This window comes from Ursus americanus, chromosome 1 (genome assembly GCF_024610735.1).
Source record: "Ursus americanus isolate L20-20 chromosome 1, mUrsAme1.1.p, whole genome shotgun sequence".
Taxonomy (NCBI): domain Eukaryota; kingdom Metazoa; phylum Chordata; class Mammalia; order Carnivora; family Ursidae; genus Ursus; species Ursus americanus.
This window is the reverse complement of record NC_142127.1, coordinates 39,595,225-39,613,489: the sequence shown is the minus strand read 5'-3', so window position 1 is coordinate 39,613,489 and position 18,265 is coordinate 39,595,225. Positions and strand designations below refer to the sequence as shown.

The following is an 18,265-nucleotide window of genomic DNA, read 5'->3' as shown; positions in this document are numbered from 1 at the left end:
AAATTAACGAAAAAAGTAAAAATGTCTTGAGTCAGTGTAAACTTCTACATAAGAATAGATATTTATTGTTTTGAAACAACAAAATCGGTATCAGAAGCTACATTGTCCCTACAACAATGCAGGAACACCACTCCTCCTTGATAATCAGACAGGTATCAAAGGGAATGACTGCCCTGTCTTCAGATGACAGCTCTTCCTGGAAAATACCAGGAAACAGACAGTGCTGAAAGTCCTGGATGGTTGGGGTGGTGGGGGGGCGAGGTATTAGGGAAAGAAGAAAAAGGATAAAGTGGGATGGCCCTGCCAGGATGACTTTTTGTCCCACTAGTTCCTGAACTAATATCAACTAAAGGGGAGAGCTCTGCTAAGAAACAGACAACAGATCATCTTAAAAAGCCATATGCTGGGGATCATACTTTGATAACCATTTCCTATCTTTGTATTACATTTATAATTTTTGGATGGTATCAGTAGAAAGAGAAAAATGTGCCTAATTTTGGGTGACATTTTAATAAAACAGGCATCCTTTAAGTCCATTGTGTATTGCATTCTTACTAGCTTTTCTTCAGCTTGGATTTGGGATAATCTATGACCTCCCTCATTCCCTCTCCTCATTTTTCTGGTAAATTGAAAGTTGGACAGTAAAAATAATTAACTATACAAAAATCAAGATCAACTGGATAGTGATTATAGTGGAACCATTTTTTCTGAAACATAAATCATCAGAAAGTGTTATCCAAGAAAAAGCAACTGCCATACAATTTCATGTTTTAAATACATTAATAATCATCAACTCACAATAGATGAAAAAGGCCAAAACAGATAGATCTGCAATATAGTTTTTGTAATCTGAATGTGTCCAGTCATAATTGATCCACTCTCAATAAATGCCTGCCTCTATCCCACATGACCCAAATGTTTCTTTCTCACTGTAGGAAAAGATTGGCTGGCGGAATGATTCCCTCCATCTCCTGGTCTTTGTGAGTGATGCCGATTCTCATTTTGGAATGGATAGCAAACTGGCAGGCATTGTCATTCCTAACGATGGTCTCTGTCACTTGGACAGCAAGAATGAGTACTCCATGTCAACTGTCTTGGTGTGTAACCTGCGCTCTACACTGTTTCCAGGGCTGCAAGTAGGCAAATGAAGCAACAATCACTGCAATACACAACATAACCCACATTTTTTTTGGTGAAAACAGTACACATTTTCTGCTTTGAGACGAACAAATTGCCCTTAGAGCTTCCCATAGGAACACAGGTGGGTGGTGGGGATATGGTGAGAAGTTTGGGTCTACTATGGCTTGAATGATCCCAGAACCTCCCTGATTTCTCACAAAGCCCAAGGTCAGTAAAAAGCAGTGCCATCGGCTCATTCTGTTCTCAATGACAGCCCCAGAAAGGGGAGCTGAGGCCAAAACAACAATCACCTAGGAGTTTCTGTGAATGATACGTCCCAGAGTCATGGCCCTAAATAACATCATGCTTTTATGCACCATGGTGCTCCATGGGGAACGGCTGTCAAGTACTGCTTGGCTGGTGTTTATTCACATTTGGCTTATTTTTGTCATTTAAAACATCATCTTAAAAATGCTGGTAACATTCAAAGGGTGGGAAAAAAGCTCTTGACTTGTGTAAAATAACGTAAAATTTTCAGAGCTCTCTGACGTACATGATCGCATTTGATACTCCTCAGGACCCTAGGTATCTGTTTTCCTTGACTTGTGTAAAATAACATAAAATTTTCAGAGCTCTTTGACATACATGATCGCATTTGATACTCCTCAGGACCCTAGGTATCTGTTTTCCTTGAATGGATCACGAGGCTGCCATGCTTGTGCACATGTTGTTCCCTCTGTCTGGAATGCCCTTCCCTCCGAGGCTGCTGAGAGACTCTCGATTATCCTTTAAAATCCAACTCAATCATGACTGCTCCCAGAGAGGCCTATTTGCCCTTTACTGAGCCCCAAAGTGATCATCCCTCCCCTCGCTCTAGTACATAGATCTCTTCTTACCCATCGCTATGTGGAAATGTGTTTGCTTATGTTCGTCTGTCTTTCTCTAATATGCATTCCTTGGGACGAGGACTGGTGTATTACCTCTATTTCCTGCCAGCACAGTGTCCAGAACACAGTGGGAGCTGACTATGTATGAAATAAAATTGAATTATGAAGCAGCACCCTGGAAAGTTCATATTATCTCCATTTAACACTTGGGGAAATATGGCACAGAGAATTCAAGTGACTTTATAAAATAACAATGCTATAGGAATGTATATAAGAGAGAGAAGGAGAGAGAGAGAGAGAGAGAAAGAGAGAGAGAAGAGAACCCAGAATACTAATATCAGATTGGAAAAACTATTCTCTAAAGAAAGAATTCAGCGAGATAACACATGTGTATGTGTGTGTGTGTGTGTGTGTGTGTATATATATATATATATATATATATGATGCTAATTGGTTTTTTTTAAAAAACTAATGATTCACAAATCACCTGCTACCATTCCTTGACTTAAATTGCTAAACTTCAACCATGAGTGTTTTCCCCTAAATTCTGATCAATATTAGTCCTCAAAATTTTATCACATAAGTTGCCTTTCCATATTACAATATCCATGAGAATAGCCACATTTCCTTTGAGTGCCAAGAAATTGTGAGACATAGATCTCTTTCTTATTACTTTTTCTTGTAACTATTCAAATGCTCCATTAATAGACGTCTTGGAAAAAGCAGGATCATAGAAGCAAACATTACTTGTTGCTTCGTATGACCTTCTAATAAGTGTTCAATTCATTGTTGCCCAGTAAGTTGCTGCAAATGCACAGAAGTCATGGGTTATCTCCATGCCTACAGCATAGTTCCCCAGGTCCTTTGAGTAATTCCTATGCACGCAACACTGGGCTTGGCTTCTGGGGCCACAAAATAATAGGACATGGTCCCTGTCTTTGAGGAACACACACACAATATAATTGCGTGAATTGAGCCAACTGATCTACGTCAAATAGAAAACGACATTTGTCCACCTACGAAGGGCTTCATGGTGTGATCCTTGCTACACACCCACAGCAGCTGAAAATGCAAGAACGTGTCGTTAGGAGGGGCCAGCGTTGGGGGAATTCAGGCTTAAAGGTCAATGATTGTTGGTGTTTGGGCAGTTGAAAAAGAAGGGAACACTAAATATGTCAGCCTCTGGAAAATTTATATTACCTGGATTCTACTTACTGTTTATTAATAAAAATCCAAATTGGATGGCAAGCACATATTACACAGCCAGATATGCAGCTGGTTCATCTACCTGAGTATTTTAGGCGAAACTGTACTTTTCCCTCAACTTGAATCTGGGGCCTAATGAAGCTCTTAGGCAGAATTATTCCCAGCATGCCGAGAATATGTGAACATGTTAGTGTCCAGGAAAGCGTACTTATCAGCGTTCCTCCACTTTGGCTGACTTCGCGACCAACATATTCTTAGTTTCATTGTTTGCAGGCTACTCTTTCATTGAGTTTCCTCTTTGTACATTATCCACATTTGGAGTCTTACAACAGCCAAATGTGCTGTACCTTTTTTAACTTTAGAAAGTAATCAAATTTGACAATTTATACCTTCTTTAGTTTTTAAAGAACTCATATCACTTGGGAATTAATGTGTCAATGAGAAAAAGGTACAATGTGTTTTCAGCTGTCCTGTAAATATATTGCAGGATCCCATAAAACTGGTCACTGACATCAAAAATTCAGTAAGACCAAACCCGAAACTGGCGCAGGAGTGTCGCAGATCAGATGGACACAGGAACTGTAGTGTATCATTCCTCAGCAGGCTGCCCTTTCCTCGGCCCTCAGCCCTCAGCCCGCCTCATCCAATTCCAGTAGGAGTTTCTGAGCTACCTGAGTCCCCTCAGTCACGTCTGTCATCATCTATCCGCTCCTCCCCTGACTCTAACAAACATTCTCTACAGCTTGAGCCTGCTGCCAAGTGGCACTTAGAAGAACTGTGTCTCTACCCTTGAAAATATGACACACTATAAGTCTTTAAATAAATTCCAAGTGCTCTCCTTAGAAGTGACAGACCACAATGCACCACATTGCTGGGCACTGACTCTTAGGAATTAATTGGATTTACAAGATTTAGGCAACAATTATTAAACCAATTAAGTGACTAATGTTAACTGTGATTTTTTTTTAACTTAGAACCAAAGCAAAATGCCAATGATATGTTTGATATCTTTGATATCTTTGAAAGAAGTATTCCTCTCTTTATTTTACATACTCGTGTTAAGATGATACTTAAATTCTCTATGTCAATTTTAGGAATATCCAACAATTGGACAACTCATTGATAAACTGGTGCAAAATAACGTGCTATTAATCTTTGCCGTAACCCAAGAACAAGTTCATCTATATGAGGTAAGTAAACACCATTTGGGGAATTCCTTCAAGGAGATTACTTGACATGAAACTTTAACATGAACTCTGAGGGTTTAATGCATGGAATGCCATTAGAAAATCGTGAACACATGACAAATATACTGGACACTTGGTAGAGTGGATTCGGTTACTATCTGCAATTTAAATTACAAGCCCAGGGCTGCGATGGAGAGTGGGGGACAGATATGGTAGGGCAAGGAAGAAAGAACTCGAGAATGACATGGTAAGTTGTAAGAGCACGAATGAATGGAGGAGCACCTGTCTAACAGAAATCAGTCTGTCTTCCCTTGAACTGTTCCATCTGACGAGGAGGGGGTTAACAGAGAATAGGAGCGGAATTGACTTGAAACTTTCAGACGCCTACAAATCAGATGCATAGAAAATACATTAGTAGAGGGGCGCCTGGGTGGCACAGCGGTTAAGCGTCTGCCTTCGGCCCAGGGCGTGATCCCGGCGTTATGGGATCGAGCCCCACATCAGGCTCCTCCGCTATGAGCCTGCTTCTTCCTCTCCCACTCCCCCTGCTTGTGTTCCCTCTCTCGCTGGCTGTCTATCTCTGTCGAATAAATAAATAAAATCTTCAAAAAAAAAAAAAGAAAAGAAAAGAAAATACATAAGTAGAGACACAATTTCAACCATTGAGAAGTAAGAAGTTGAAAGGAAAAACTTGTTAAATTGGTCCAAAATATATTTTCTCCCTCCTACTAGCTGGATTTGCAGTTCAAGTTTTTGGATAGAAACACCAGATGCAGAAAGGGAACTGTTTTATTAGATGCACTAATGTTCATAAACCACTGCCTAAACTGTAAAATGCACAGGCAAACACAAAAGGTTTCTGTGGTTGTATTCCAGCCTATGAAAACAGTAGGTCAAATACCATGAATCAAGGTAGTAGCAAATGCTTTATTCCTAAAGGGTGGTTTCACAGAGAAGTAAGGAATCTCCAGCCTGGCCCTGAGAAAATGTAGAGAAAATAAGTGTACATTAAATTGTCTATGCCTTCTATGCAGAAGCTTCAAATACTCCTAAATTCAGAGTCTGACCTTCCTTTGAAAGGACCCCTTAACTCTCTTGGTGACTTTACAGGGCTCAGGAAACTCAGATTATTTCACAGAAGGCTTTGATTAAATGCCACTCACTGCTAAGGACAGTACAGCCCATGAACTTGCATTGGGTTCTGTAGAAAGGATCCAGGAGGAGATCCTATCTTGCATTTTTAATGAGAGCAGGGTATTGTACTCCAGGTGAGTTTGCCTTCTGCTGAAAACCAAAAAAGTCCTTTGCAATCAAGCTGCATACTCAAGTCCTTTGTTCTACTCAGAGACCATGTGGGTTCACCTGATCTGGGCATTTTTTTAAGTCTCTTTAGTATGTGATACTTGTTTCCAGTGGTTTTAAGTAGTCGAGTTGCACTAAAGATTAAAAAAAAAAAATACCCCAATTACAATAGTGCACCTCTTCTGCCTTTGATCCTTAAGGCTAGAGTGGAAGGACCTTGGGGGTCACAACACCTCCTCCACAGCCAGTTCCTGTTTAGAAGTGGGAGGAGGGTTGTACAGAACTTTTCTTAAAAGGGGAGTCTGGGAAATAGGATTGGTGATCGAGAACAGAGTCGTCCGTAACTCACTTCGGTATAGTCTCTAAGACTCACAACTCCTTTACACACCTCCTCAAAACTGCTACTAAAAAGACAGAACATGAAAAATAACCACGTGGCAAAACAGAATCTGTCAGATTTAAGTTCCTTAGACGCCGACGGTTCCCCGTTGCAAAGGAAATGATCATTTCCAAGGAAAACACCAGATTAGAGCCTGCCTCTAATGTAACAGCAGGACATTTATTTTGCCTGCCTACTAATCTCATTATGAGGCAAATTTATGTTTTGTCATGATCTGTGGTCTTTACCATCCAGGCTCCACTAAATTCAAAGGGACATTGTCAGGGAGCCACGCAGCAGACCAGGGCAGCAGCCCACTCTATGACTCTGATGCTTTCTTTCATCATTTCATCTCTATTTTGATGGACTCATCATTCCATCTGCTTTTGTGGGGGCAGGCGGGGGCAGTCGGGTCTAAAAATAATGACAGCGACATTGCACTTCCCTGAAGGTTTCATACAGCATGAAAATGCCGATCTCTTGTTTTACTGGTAATGAAAACTGAAAATAAACCAATAATGGCTTGCCTTGCCCTTCCATTTAAATCTCTTAGAAGGAGACCTCTGTGAGCAGGAGTCCCATGCAAGCTGATGTTTGGATAGCTGTGATAGAAGGAACATGACTACTAAGAATCCCTGAAAAATGAAACCAGTGATAGGATAAATAAAGCAACTAAGTGGGTGGGTCTATGGAAATTCCAGAAGGCAATGTGCTTGCCCCAGGTCTGTGTTAAGCATAGTTATGTGCACACACTCCAGGCAGGGGATGGCTCAGATTCAATGGCGGCCCCTCTTGCAGCAAATATGATTTATGTTGTCCATTCATGGAATGCAGGAAAAATTTGGTTTGGGTTGTGGGGTTTTTTTGGGTTTTTTTTTTTGTAACTTTGGTAAGATGCTCTGGACTGTCCAGATATGTAGTGTTGCTGTACTTTGTGGTAACAAAGAAGAACAGACAATGGAAAGGAAAAAAGTAAGCAGCTTTGCAGTCAGTTCAATACGACAGCAGTGTGCACCCCAGACTCCAGCAAACAGATGATTTTGAACAAACTTATTATTATGAATAGATGCCTGTTTGTCCAATTACAGGGTTCAAAAGATAATGATAGATAATAGACCGAGCAGTAGGTAGCATATTACATTCTAGTGCTAAACACCATTTTGAATCAGGATTCAATTACCCAAGCTTAAAAAAAAAAAATTTATCTCCTCTGTTGTTTTCAAATGTTTACTGTTAATTTACATTAAGATAGTATCAGGCTACTAAAGCCTGACTGTCTAATTTGACTAGTCTTTTCTTCCTAGTGAGATATTGAGATAAAAAACAATTAAATTAGCATTCTTAACTACATTGTCAAATCATATTATTTATCACCTGGGATTAGTTGCAAGACTTTGAAATATTCTAATCTTTCAAAATGTCTACATCTGGCTGGAAAAGATGAGTTTTGTGAAGTTGATTAACGATAATTATTATATAACCTAGTATTTACAATGTAATGTTGAAACATTAGAAAGTAAACTAGACATTGGTAATGGACACTGCCAGTTTAGTTGCTAACATTTATGACTGCTAATTGATGTCCCTGTGGTTATTAGGACAGAGTGATGTATCTAAAGCACAGGGACAGTGGACCCGTGCTGGTTTTAATACCACCAAAGGGCCCTTCTCTCTAGAGGTGAAATGCCCTCAATGATTGCCTCTTTGAGGAGAATAGTGGGTTTTGCTCATCTTTCTGTTTAGGCTATTTCCAAATACACGGTAGATTTTCATCTTTAGTCAAATTGGGCCAAAGTTTCTAAATAGTAATTTGGAGTTTCATGTGACAAATACCTGTCAAAGCCGAGGGAGCCCATATACACAAGCAGGGAGAGGTGTGCCTGACCCATTGCTATAATCCTTTGCAGCCCTGGCTGTCCCCTCCTCCACCCCTTCCACGTTGGACCCAGATGGCACCAGAGGAAAGGAACTCTCTGCCATCACCCTTGGGACCACCTTGTTGGATAAGCTCAAGAGCCTTCTTATTAGGCCACAAAAGGAAAACCCCTGAGCAAGTACCCCCATTTGATGATCATTGTTATCTAAGAACAAGCATAAAGAGTAGCCACAACATGCTATGAGCCTGCTGTTTTTGTGTGGCTTGTGAATATTATCTATCACATAAAGTTTCATTTTTTCAAGAATCAATAACCCAGTTTTTATTTCACCCCTTCTTTCCTTTTTGCTCATCGTCTGAGCTTTTCAGTGCAGCAAGAGAGTTGAAAGGAGGCAGAGAATTAGAGAGGGAGATAAAACAAAAATTGGACCCTTTTGCTGTCTGTTAGCCCGTTCTATTATTGTTTTGTTTTATAATGTTCACTACTGGAAAAGATCAAAACAATTTTGTTCTGATGAAAATCCCTTTTTCTCTGGCTTCAATTTTGACAAAATAAAAGGACTGGACCAGATGACCTCCAGCTTTAGTAGTCAGTGACTCTCAACCTGGAAGAGAGAAATCACCATGAATTCCAATGATCTACACACCAAGTCCAGCTAGCCAAAATACAGCTAATTTTAGGGCATGGACAAAAAAGTTGTTCTTTATCCTATCAACCCCATCCTGTAAAGAAGTATTCCAAATTTATGCTTTTAGTGAATATAAAATCATCTAGGAATAAAAAGAGAACTTCTGGATTATAAGAAATCCCCACAGAGTTAACAAATTCCTCTTAATGCAAGTGTAATGGAAAAGGATTTTGATTTATCTTTAATTGATGGTATCTGGGAATAAAGACTGAGGAGAGCCAGCCTACGCTTTCCTCATTAATAAAAACAGCTTGTAGAGAGGGAGGATTTGGAAATAACACTCATGTCCTCAGACTATCAGGGCAAAGTAGTTAGAAGCATTTTCCAGACTAATTAATAAATCACAACCGTGAAAAGTCACCAGTAGTTACCGAGTTTACACATAGTACTTTTCTTCTAAAGAATTCAAAGACTCATAAATCAGAAAATAAACACACAGGTAAAAAATTTTAAAAGATACAGCTTTAAAATAGGGTTTTAATGAGATGCCCTATTAGACCAACCCTTGGACAAATATAAAATGGGATTTTTTTTAAAAAATTCTATTTATTTAAGTAAGCTCTGTACGCAATGTGGGGCTCAAATTCATGATCCTAAGATCAAGAGTTTCATGCTCTTCCCACTGAGACAGCCAGGTCCCCCCTAGAATGGAATTTCAATACAAAGCCTAAATGTTTCAAGATTTACAGAACATCCAGAATGTCTAGCATATCATTAGAACCAATATGCTATTGACTAAAGCCATTCATTCATTCATTCATTCATTCATTCATTCATCAAATATTTCTTGAGAGCCTCCCTTGGACTAGGCCATGGTTTGTGACAACAGAGGAAGATAAATAGAGTAACTGCCATAAGAAGTCTCACAGAGCCGGGGCGCCTGGGTGGCTCTGTTGGTTAAGCATCTGCCTTCGGCTCAGGTCATGATCCCAGGGTTCTGGGATCAAGCCCCGCATTAGGCTCCCTGCCCAGCAGAGAGTCTGCTTCTCCCTCTCACTCTCCCTCTGTGCACTCTTTCTCTCTGTCAAATAAATAAATAAAATCTTGGAAAGAAAAAAAGTAGAAGTCTCATAGAGCATTAACAGAGTTGTAGACCAATAATTTGCCTAAAGAGCAGGATGAGGGGATTTTAGAACTTGTGTTCTGGACAGACATCCCAAGGCAGAGTTTTGCTGAGGGGTCAGAGTTTTCATATCTGTCAATGTTTTTACTTTTTTCTACTCACCATCTTTGTTAGAAGGGGCAGCAAATTAATTGCCTATCGTAAAACTAGCTTTGATGCTAACAGTATGATAGCGTTGGACTAAGCCCTTCCCTTTATAGCAGTCGAAACTGAGAGCCAAAGACGTTATGCAGCTATGACTATGAGAATAATAGGGAAGGTTTGCGGAGGGCTTATTAGGTGGCAGCTTGGGTTAAGTATTTTAACTCATTTTATCATTTAATCTCCATGTTATGGACCCAAAATAAACCCAAATACAATAAAAAATAAAAATCGAACCAAATAAAATAAATTAAAATGAAATAAATAATAAAAGAATTCAAAATAAAGCAAGTTGCCTGTGAGAGCCAGGATTTGAACCAAGACTCTTTGAGTCTACAGCCTCAATCACTGAGTTAAGTTGCACTGGAACCTTGGCCGCTGTCCTGAAAGAGCATGCCAATTCCTAACTACTAGACAACCAAAGAAGCAGCCTTGTAAACAAAGTAACCAGCTTTGAAAGTCAATGAGCAGTAAAAGCACAGAGCCTAAGGGTGGAGCAGAGCAGCCTCACAGATGAAGAGATGAATAGATAGAATTCTTAAAAATGGCAGTCCTTCAAAACCAGTGTACACTTCATCTTGACTGCTGCTGCTAATTTAGATGAATAGAGTAATTTAAAAATGTGTGGAGTTGAAAAAAGAGAGACATTTGGATTCTGCCTTATGGGCTATTAAGTTCTGAGTGGTAAGAACAGGCCACACAGCTTGGGCCCATCATGCCATGGGCCAGCACATCCCCAACAGCTATTGTCTATGGCAATCACCATACAGTTCAAGCCAAAGGAGAAAGGGGGACACATGGTTTAACAAAGACTATAGGGTTTTGTTATGATGATACAGTTCAAACATACAGAAAAATGAAGTAATATAATGACACCCACATGCCTACTACCCAACTGTCTCGAATCTCAACATTTGCCACCATATTTGCTTCAGATTTTTTAAAGAAATAAGACATTCCAGATATAGTTGCTTGCTGTGTCCTCGTACAACACTAACCCTACCCTCCTCTTTTCTTCCATAGAAGTAACCAATGTTCAGCACTTAGAGTTCATTGTGCCCATGTTTATTTTTTGTACCATTAAAAAATATGTAGATCCATAAATAACTACATAATTTTGGCTTACATTTTTAATTTCATCTGTGCCTATTATTTCTGCAATTCGCATTTTGACTCAATGTTATGTTTTGGAGGGCTGGGTTATGATGGTAAACACACATAACATAAAATTTACCATTTTAACCATGTTTAACTATTACCGTGGTGGGGCATTAAGTACACTCACACTGTGATGCTCAGTGTTATGTTTCTGAGGCTTATCCACAGAGATACATGTAACTCCAGTGTACTTTGTTCCCCTGCCACGCACAGTCCATTGAGTATATGCACTGCAGTGTGTTCTTTCTGCAGCTGACAACATCAGATCGTTTCCAGTTGTTCAGCATTACCAAGGTTGCAGCCATGCACATCCTTACACATGTGTTCTCCATTGACAATCCATGTCTAGAACTCAAGTCCTTGGCTCACAGGAAACAGCATCTTCAAGTCACCTAGATGTGTCCAAACTGCTTTCCAAAGTGGCTGTATCAGTTACTCTCCTACCAACACTGTGGGAGTGTGGCCAAAACCAAAAATCAAAAAAGACCACACACTTTAAATTACTTTTTTTCTGATGACAAAATTAATCCATGTTATTTGCCCAAAAAAGAGCAGGGGGAGGTGGATACAGAAAAGCACAAAGAAAATAAAGATCACTCATAAACTCACCACTCAGACACAGCTAACCAATCTTGACATTTTAAAATAAGTCTTCTCTTTTTTTGCATGCATTTACATAGTTTAACATAATTGGCATCATACTGTACATATTAAGTATATTCAGATTTTTTGAATGAGTTTATACATTTACAGTCTTATAAAGGCATGAAAATTAAATTGCATTTAGTTATATGTCAAACAATCACTTTTACTGACAAGAATCACATTAGATGAAATCAAGGTCATTCTACAGTATTCCAAATCTGTGGTTGCCATACTTATAGGGTATCTGCTTTAAAATAAAAACAAACTTGCTCCCAGGCGCCTAGGTGGCTCAGTCAGTTAAGCCTCCAGCCTCCAACTCTTGGTTTTGGCTCAGGTCATGATCTCATGGTCATGGGACGGATCCCTGTGTTGGTCTCCAGCACTCAGCACTGAGTCAGCTATAGATTCTTTCTCCCACTCCCTCTCCCTCCCCTTCTGCCCCTCCCCTCTCATGCATATGCTCTCTCTGTCTCTCACAAATAAATAAATAAATCTTGAAAAGAAAAAAACAACTTGTTCCCCTCTCATCAGCAGTCCCAGAACATCCATAATTACTATATTTTTACATTAACTACCAGGCTACTTTTTTACATATTCAAATGATACTTAGTTACTTTTTTATACATTCATGTTATAACCTTAATAGGACCAACAAATTATTTCTAGTATCCTTTTTCTAATCCCTGAAAGTGCCCTTTTGATGGGGACTCCAACATCTGTGAACAAACTGTTTCTTCAAAGGTGCCTCTCTGTACTACAAAGTGCTCAGAGTTGTGTAATTGCTCTACTCTTCACTTCCTCAGAGCCTCACAGAATTCAGGGATTCTTATTTAACTCAGTTACCCATTTATCCCCTGAAGCCTTTTCTACAGTGACAGTTGGCCTCTCTGTCCATGACTGTGAGGCTGGCCCAAATTACAGCGATGCTTAAAGGAAGCTCACCTTGGCTCAGATCACCAAGGAGGAGTTTAACTACAACACATTCTCCACATGGCATAGTCTTTTACAGATTACATAGGGCATCAAGGTACAAGGGACAAGTTAAACTGACAGCCCCTGGACATAGAAATTTTGGGAGTATTATGCATATTAATTTTATGCCTAATTACCTAAAAAAGCCAAAAATATGCTACAAGGGATAACTATTAATTATAACATTGTTCAATATTTTGTTGTCCTTATGGTATTGAATCTTCAAAAAGTAGACAGAAAATTCTCAAAGGAGAACATTTTGTTGAGCTTGAACAGTTTTGGCACACTTTATTCACTTATTCAGAAGTTCACATACTTTTTCTATAGGGCTGCCAGATTTAGCACATTAAAAATACAGGGCATTCAATTTGAATTTCAAATAAACAAAAATAATTTTTTAGTATTAGTATGCTCCATGCAATATTTGGAACATGCTTATACTAAAAACTTTGGAAATATTACTAAAAAATGGAAAAGAATAATGTATAACAATGGAAAAAATTAAAGAGGAGAGTATAAGACTTACTTCTATAGGATCTTCTGGGAAGACGCCTTTCAAGACGTGATTATAGAGCAGCAACCTTAAGGTTGAGGAGTTTTCAAGAGGAGAAGGCATGTGCAAAGGCCCTGAGGCAGCAAAGGACTCAGAGCTCAATGCTTTTGAGAAACTGAAAAAAGGCGAGTCAGCTTGATGTGAGCCAGCATAGAAGAGAATGGAGTGGAAAGGGTAGGCTAAAACTAGATACCTCAGTCTTGAAGGCCTAGGGAAGTAAGCATGGTGTCTTTCTATGGGCATCAGGCATTCCAAAACACCAATTTTTTTCTTGATTAGAGAATAGATGTCACAGGTATCTGACTGACTGAGGACCCCTTATAAATTATGGGTGTACAGGGTTTTTTTTAAAGATTATATTTATGTATTTATTTATTTGAGATAGAGAGTGAGAGAGAGAATGCAAGCAGGGAGGGGCAGAGTGGGAGGGTGAAAGAATCTGAAGCAGACTCCCCACTGAGCAGGGAGCCCAATGCAGGGTTCAATCCCACTACTCCAAAATCATGACCTGAGTCAAAAGCAAGAGTCGGAGGCTTAACTGACTGTGCCACCCAGGCATCCATGGTGTACAGGTTTAAAAACATAGCAACTTTATTTTCCAAATTGTCACAGCCTTCCTGGAAGCATCCATTTGGCAACAAGAAGGGTATGGATAGACTATTCTATACCAGATATTCTTAAACTTTGGTGCTCATTAAAATCACCTAGGGTGCTTTCTAAAAAATTCAATGCCCAGGCCACACCCTGATCTGATTAATTCAGTATCTCTAAGGCTGAGACCCAGGCATCAGTGTTTTGTTGGTTTCTTTTTTTAAAGCTCCTCTGGTGTCTCTAATAACTCAGGAAGCTTATTAAAACACCAGCACTGATTCAGGTACAGGATGGGGTCTGAGGTTTTGCATTTCTTCTTTTTTTTTAAAGTTGAGGTATAATTGACATTTCAGTTGCACAACATAATGATTAAATATTTGCATTCACTGCAAAATGATCACCATGATAAATTTAGTTAACATCCATCACCGTACCTACTTCCAAAAATTTTTTCTTGCGATGAGAACTTTCAAGATTTACTGTGTTAGCGCCTTTCAAATATGCAATATGGTATTGTTAATATTGTTAACCATAGTTGCCATGCTGTATATTATATCCCCATGATGACTGGAAGTTTTACTTTTTGACTCCCCGTACCCATTTCATTGCCCCATCATTCTCTTTCTCCTCTGGAAACTACCAATGTGTTCTCTGTATCTATGAACTTGGCATTTTTGTTTGTTTTATTTTTATTTGATCAAATTGTACAGTATTTGTCTTTCTCTGCCAGACTTACTTTACTTAGCTTTTACTTAGCCTAATGCCCTCAAAGTCTATCCGTATTGTTGCAAATGCAAGATTCCTTTCTTTTCTTATGGCTGAGTAATATTCTACCGTGTGTGCGTGTGTGCATGCATATGTGTGCGTGTGTGTGTGTGTGTGTGTGTGTATGTATATCACATCTTTATGCATTCACCTAGGGATGGGCACTTAGGTTGTTTCCATATCTTGGTTATTATAAATAATCCTGTAGTAAACATGGAGGTGCATACATCTTTTTGAGTTAGTGTTTTCATTTTCTTTGAATAAACACCCAGAAGTGGAATTATTGGATTATATGGTAGCAATAAACCCACACATACATAGTCCATTAATCTACCACAATGGAGGCAAAAATATACAATGTCTCTTCAAGGTCTCTTCAAGAAAGGATTTTGGGAAAACTGGACAGCCACATGCAAAAGGATGAAACTAGGTCACTGTCTTCCACCACACAAAAATTAATGCAAAATGGATTCAAGACTTGAATGTAAGACCTGAAACCATAAAACTCCTCGAGGAAAACATAGGTGGTAAATCCTTGACATTGGTCTTGGCAGTGACTTTTTGGATCTAACTCCGAAAGCAAAGGCAACAAACAAAAGCAAAGCTAAACAAGTGGAACTACATCAAACTAAAATGCTTCTGCACAAAAAAGGAAACGATCAACAAAATGAAAAGGCAACCTGCAAAATATTTGCAAATCATATATCCAATAAGGGGCTACTGTCCAAATATATAAAGAATTCATACAAGTCAATAGCAAAACAAAAACAAAAAACCCTAAACAATCCAATTTTTAAAAAATGGGCAGAGGACTTGAATAGACATTTTTCCAAAGAAGACACTCAGATGGCCAACATGAAAAGATGCTCAACATCACTCATCATCAGAAAAATGCAAATCAAAACCACAGTGAGATACCACCTCACACGTGTTAGAATGGCTCTCATCAAAAAGACAAGAAGTAACAAGTGTTGGTGAGGATATGGAGAAAAGGAAACCCTCCTGCACTGTTGGTGGAAATGTAAATTGATTCAGCCACTATGGAAAACCATATGGAGGGCCCTCAAAAAATTAAGAATGAGTTTTTGCATTTCTCACAATTTTCCAGGTGCTGCTGCTGCTACTGGTCCACCCACCACACTTGCAGTAGCAAGGGCTGATAGCGAGCTAGCAGTCCTTGTATATATACCTGCTTTCTCTTTGTTGGTCCCCTTCATCGTGCTCCTACTAGTCATCTTTCAAAGTTTTATTACCTGCCGTTTGGTCTGCAAAGCACATAAGCTGCTATTGAACCCAACATTGCTTCCCATTTTAGAAGAGCTTTCTAAAGCTTTGGGACTTGAGTTTGCCAACAAAGGTCTGCAATCGCTCTCGAAAAGCAGGGTAATCTTATTAAGGGACGATCTGAAGTCTCCTCAGCAACAAACAGTCAGTGCAGCCTCTTTGTTCTCTAAGTTTCCGTTCTCCAATGCCTCTGTGTGCATTTGTTTGTCTCGGAACAGTCATGCACGGTGGGTCCATTCGTCTTCCCTTATCACCCTGTCACTGCTGCCGAGCACTCGTTCAGCTGTGCGCTACAGCTCCTTGGCTGACAAGATAATTACATTCCAGGGCAGACTGGGAGAAAGACAGGTAGTGCTCAAAAGTTCCAAAGCCGACTACCTAGTCATTGCTGGTGCAGACTTCAAGATCAAGCACCTGATCTAATTAGCACACTCCCTTTGCTGCCTGCCTGACTGTGGAATGCTGACAATTGAAAGCCTGAAGGCAAAGCAGATATCATGCAACCCAGAGACAGACATTCATGCTACCTTGTGCCAGAAACAATTACATATTCTTTTTGGAATCTTGGGTGTCCTAGTAACACAGTCAAGCCTGGGGGTAAACTTTTGCATAATACTGGGAGCCCTGCATTTACTGATAATGAACATGAGAACCAGCAGAATAAAATCCCACAAGAATGAAAGACCTCACGGGAAGAAACCCTTCTGATTGCCTTCAGAAGGACTTATTTCAGCAAACCCAGCCCGCCCCTAGCTCTGGAAGAAGCACACTGCTCAACAAAAGCAAGGCATCACCAGCAAAGAGCTGTTTTCCTTTGACCAGATAAATAGCACAATACAGTCCCCTGGGACAAAAAAAAAAAAATTGTTTTGCTTCTATGCTTTTGCTACTTGCTCCATTTCTTTCAAGATGTAGCCTTTCCATTTGAAAGTGATGATAGCCACAACCCTTTTTCTTTCTTTCTTTTTGCTTCAGGTAAGAAAATGTTCTATATTCTCTAAGCCACTATATATAAATACAAAGCATTATTATCTTAACTTTCTAATGAGCCTCACCCTTAATGGCAGTTGGCATTTTTCCAAAGAAGAAATGCAGATGGCCAACATGAAAAGATGTTCAACATCACTCATCATCCAGCAAGGGCCTGGGGGAGCCGACTGAGCACTAGATTTGGAGTCAAGACCTGTTTCTACCACTTAAAAGTTCTGTGACCGTGCAAGGAAGGTATTCCCGTCTCCAACGAAAACTAAGGGTTTAAACAAATTAAACAAATTTGATTAAACAAATCAAAAGAACCCTAGCAGAGTGTAGGGGGTTGAATTGTATCCCCACAAGAGATACGTTAAAGTCCTAACCCCTAGTGCCTCAGAATATGGTACTATTTGGAAATATGGCCTTGCAGATGTAATTAGTTAAGATGAGGTCATACCTGAGTAGGGTAGATCCTTAATCCAACATGACTGGCGTGCTGATAAGAAGAGAAGAGACCCGAGGATGGAGACACAGAAAAGAGAACACCATGTGAGGATGGAGGTAAAGACTCAAGTGAGGCATCTCCAAGCCCAGGACCACCAAGGACTGGCAACAACCACCAGAAGCTAGGAAGGGGTAAGGACAGAATCTGCTCTACAGGTTTCAGAGGAAGCATGCCCTGTTGACACCTTGATCTCAGACTTCTGGCCTCCAGAACCGTGAGACAACAAATTTCTGTTGGGTTAAGCCACCCACTTAGTAATAGCAGCCCTGTGGAACTAATACATTCAGTTAACTTAGGCTTACTTGTTAATGTCTCTCAGGCTCACCAATAACATCACTAGACCAGAACAGCCATTGCCAGGCACTTATCATCAGTGGCCTGGCTAAGGGATCTGGTTCTAGAGCAGAGAAGATGAATCCAGCTCTTTCTAAGCTGGATGACTTCAGGCAGCGAATTAAATTCTCCGGGCTTCAATATCTTGGCAGTAAAACAGAGATAATAATGGTATCTGAACAAAAGAGCTTGTGGGAAGAATGAGAGAGATGGGACTGCCAGGTACCACAAATATTAGCTCTAGTTCATCTTTCCTAGATGATGGTGGGCTACAGGCGAGTTCTGGACACCTTTAGGCCTGTCTGCATTGTGGGCTCGCTGCACCAGAACAAAGAACTATATGGAACTAAGGACCTAAAGAGCAAGATGGTCCCCTCCCGTGCTTTTCTGTCACTTCCCCAAGGCTGTCCCAGAGTGCCCACAATAAGTAAGATGCTCCAGGAGCCTTGGGTTCCTGAGGATGCAGGTGTCAAAAGGCATGGGGAGGCCAGGAGGCTTGTGAGGATCTCTCCACCCCATTGTGAGGCCCCCTGAATTGGTGAATGCAGCTCATGAGGACCTGGTCCTGAGACCAGCTC

The 18,265-nt window shown here is 40.0% G+C and overlaps 1 protein-coding gene across 6 annotated transcripts in view; it reads left to right on the top strand.

Moving 5' to 3' along the window:
* Positions 1–18,265, top strand: part of ITGB6 (integrin subunit beta 6) — a 127,284-nt gene that overhangs the window by 69,722 nt on the left and 39,297 nt on the right. For 5 of the 6 annotated variants that reach the window (XM_087860968.1, XM_087860973.1, XM_087860976.1 and 2 more), the window contains 2 exons: positions 936–1,136; positions 4,307–4,402. In XM_087860968.1, the coding sequence (XP_087717094.1) occupies positions 936–1,136; positions 4,307–4,402 (297 nt within the window). The remainder of the gene's footprint in view (positions 1–935; positions 1,137–4,306; positions 4,403–18,265) is intronic. The other variant, XM_045780978.2, reaches the window with a different exon arrangement.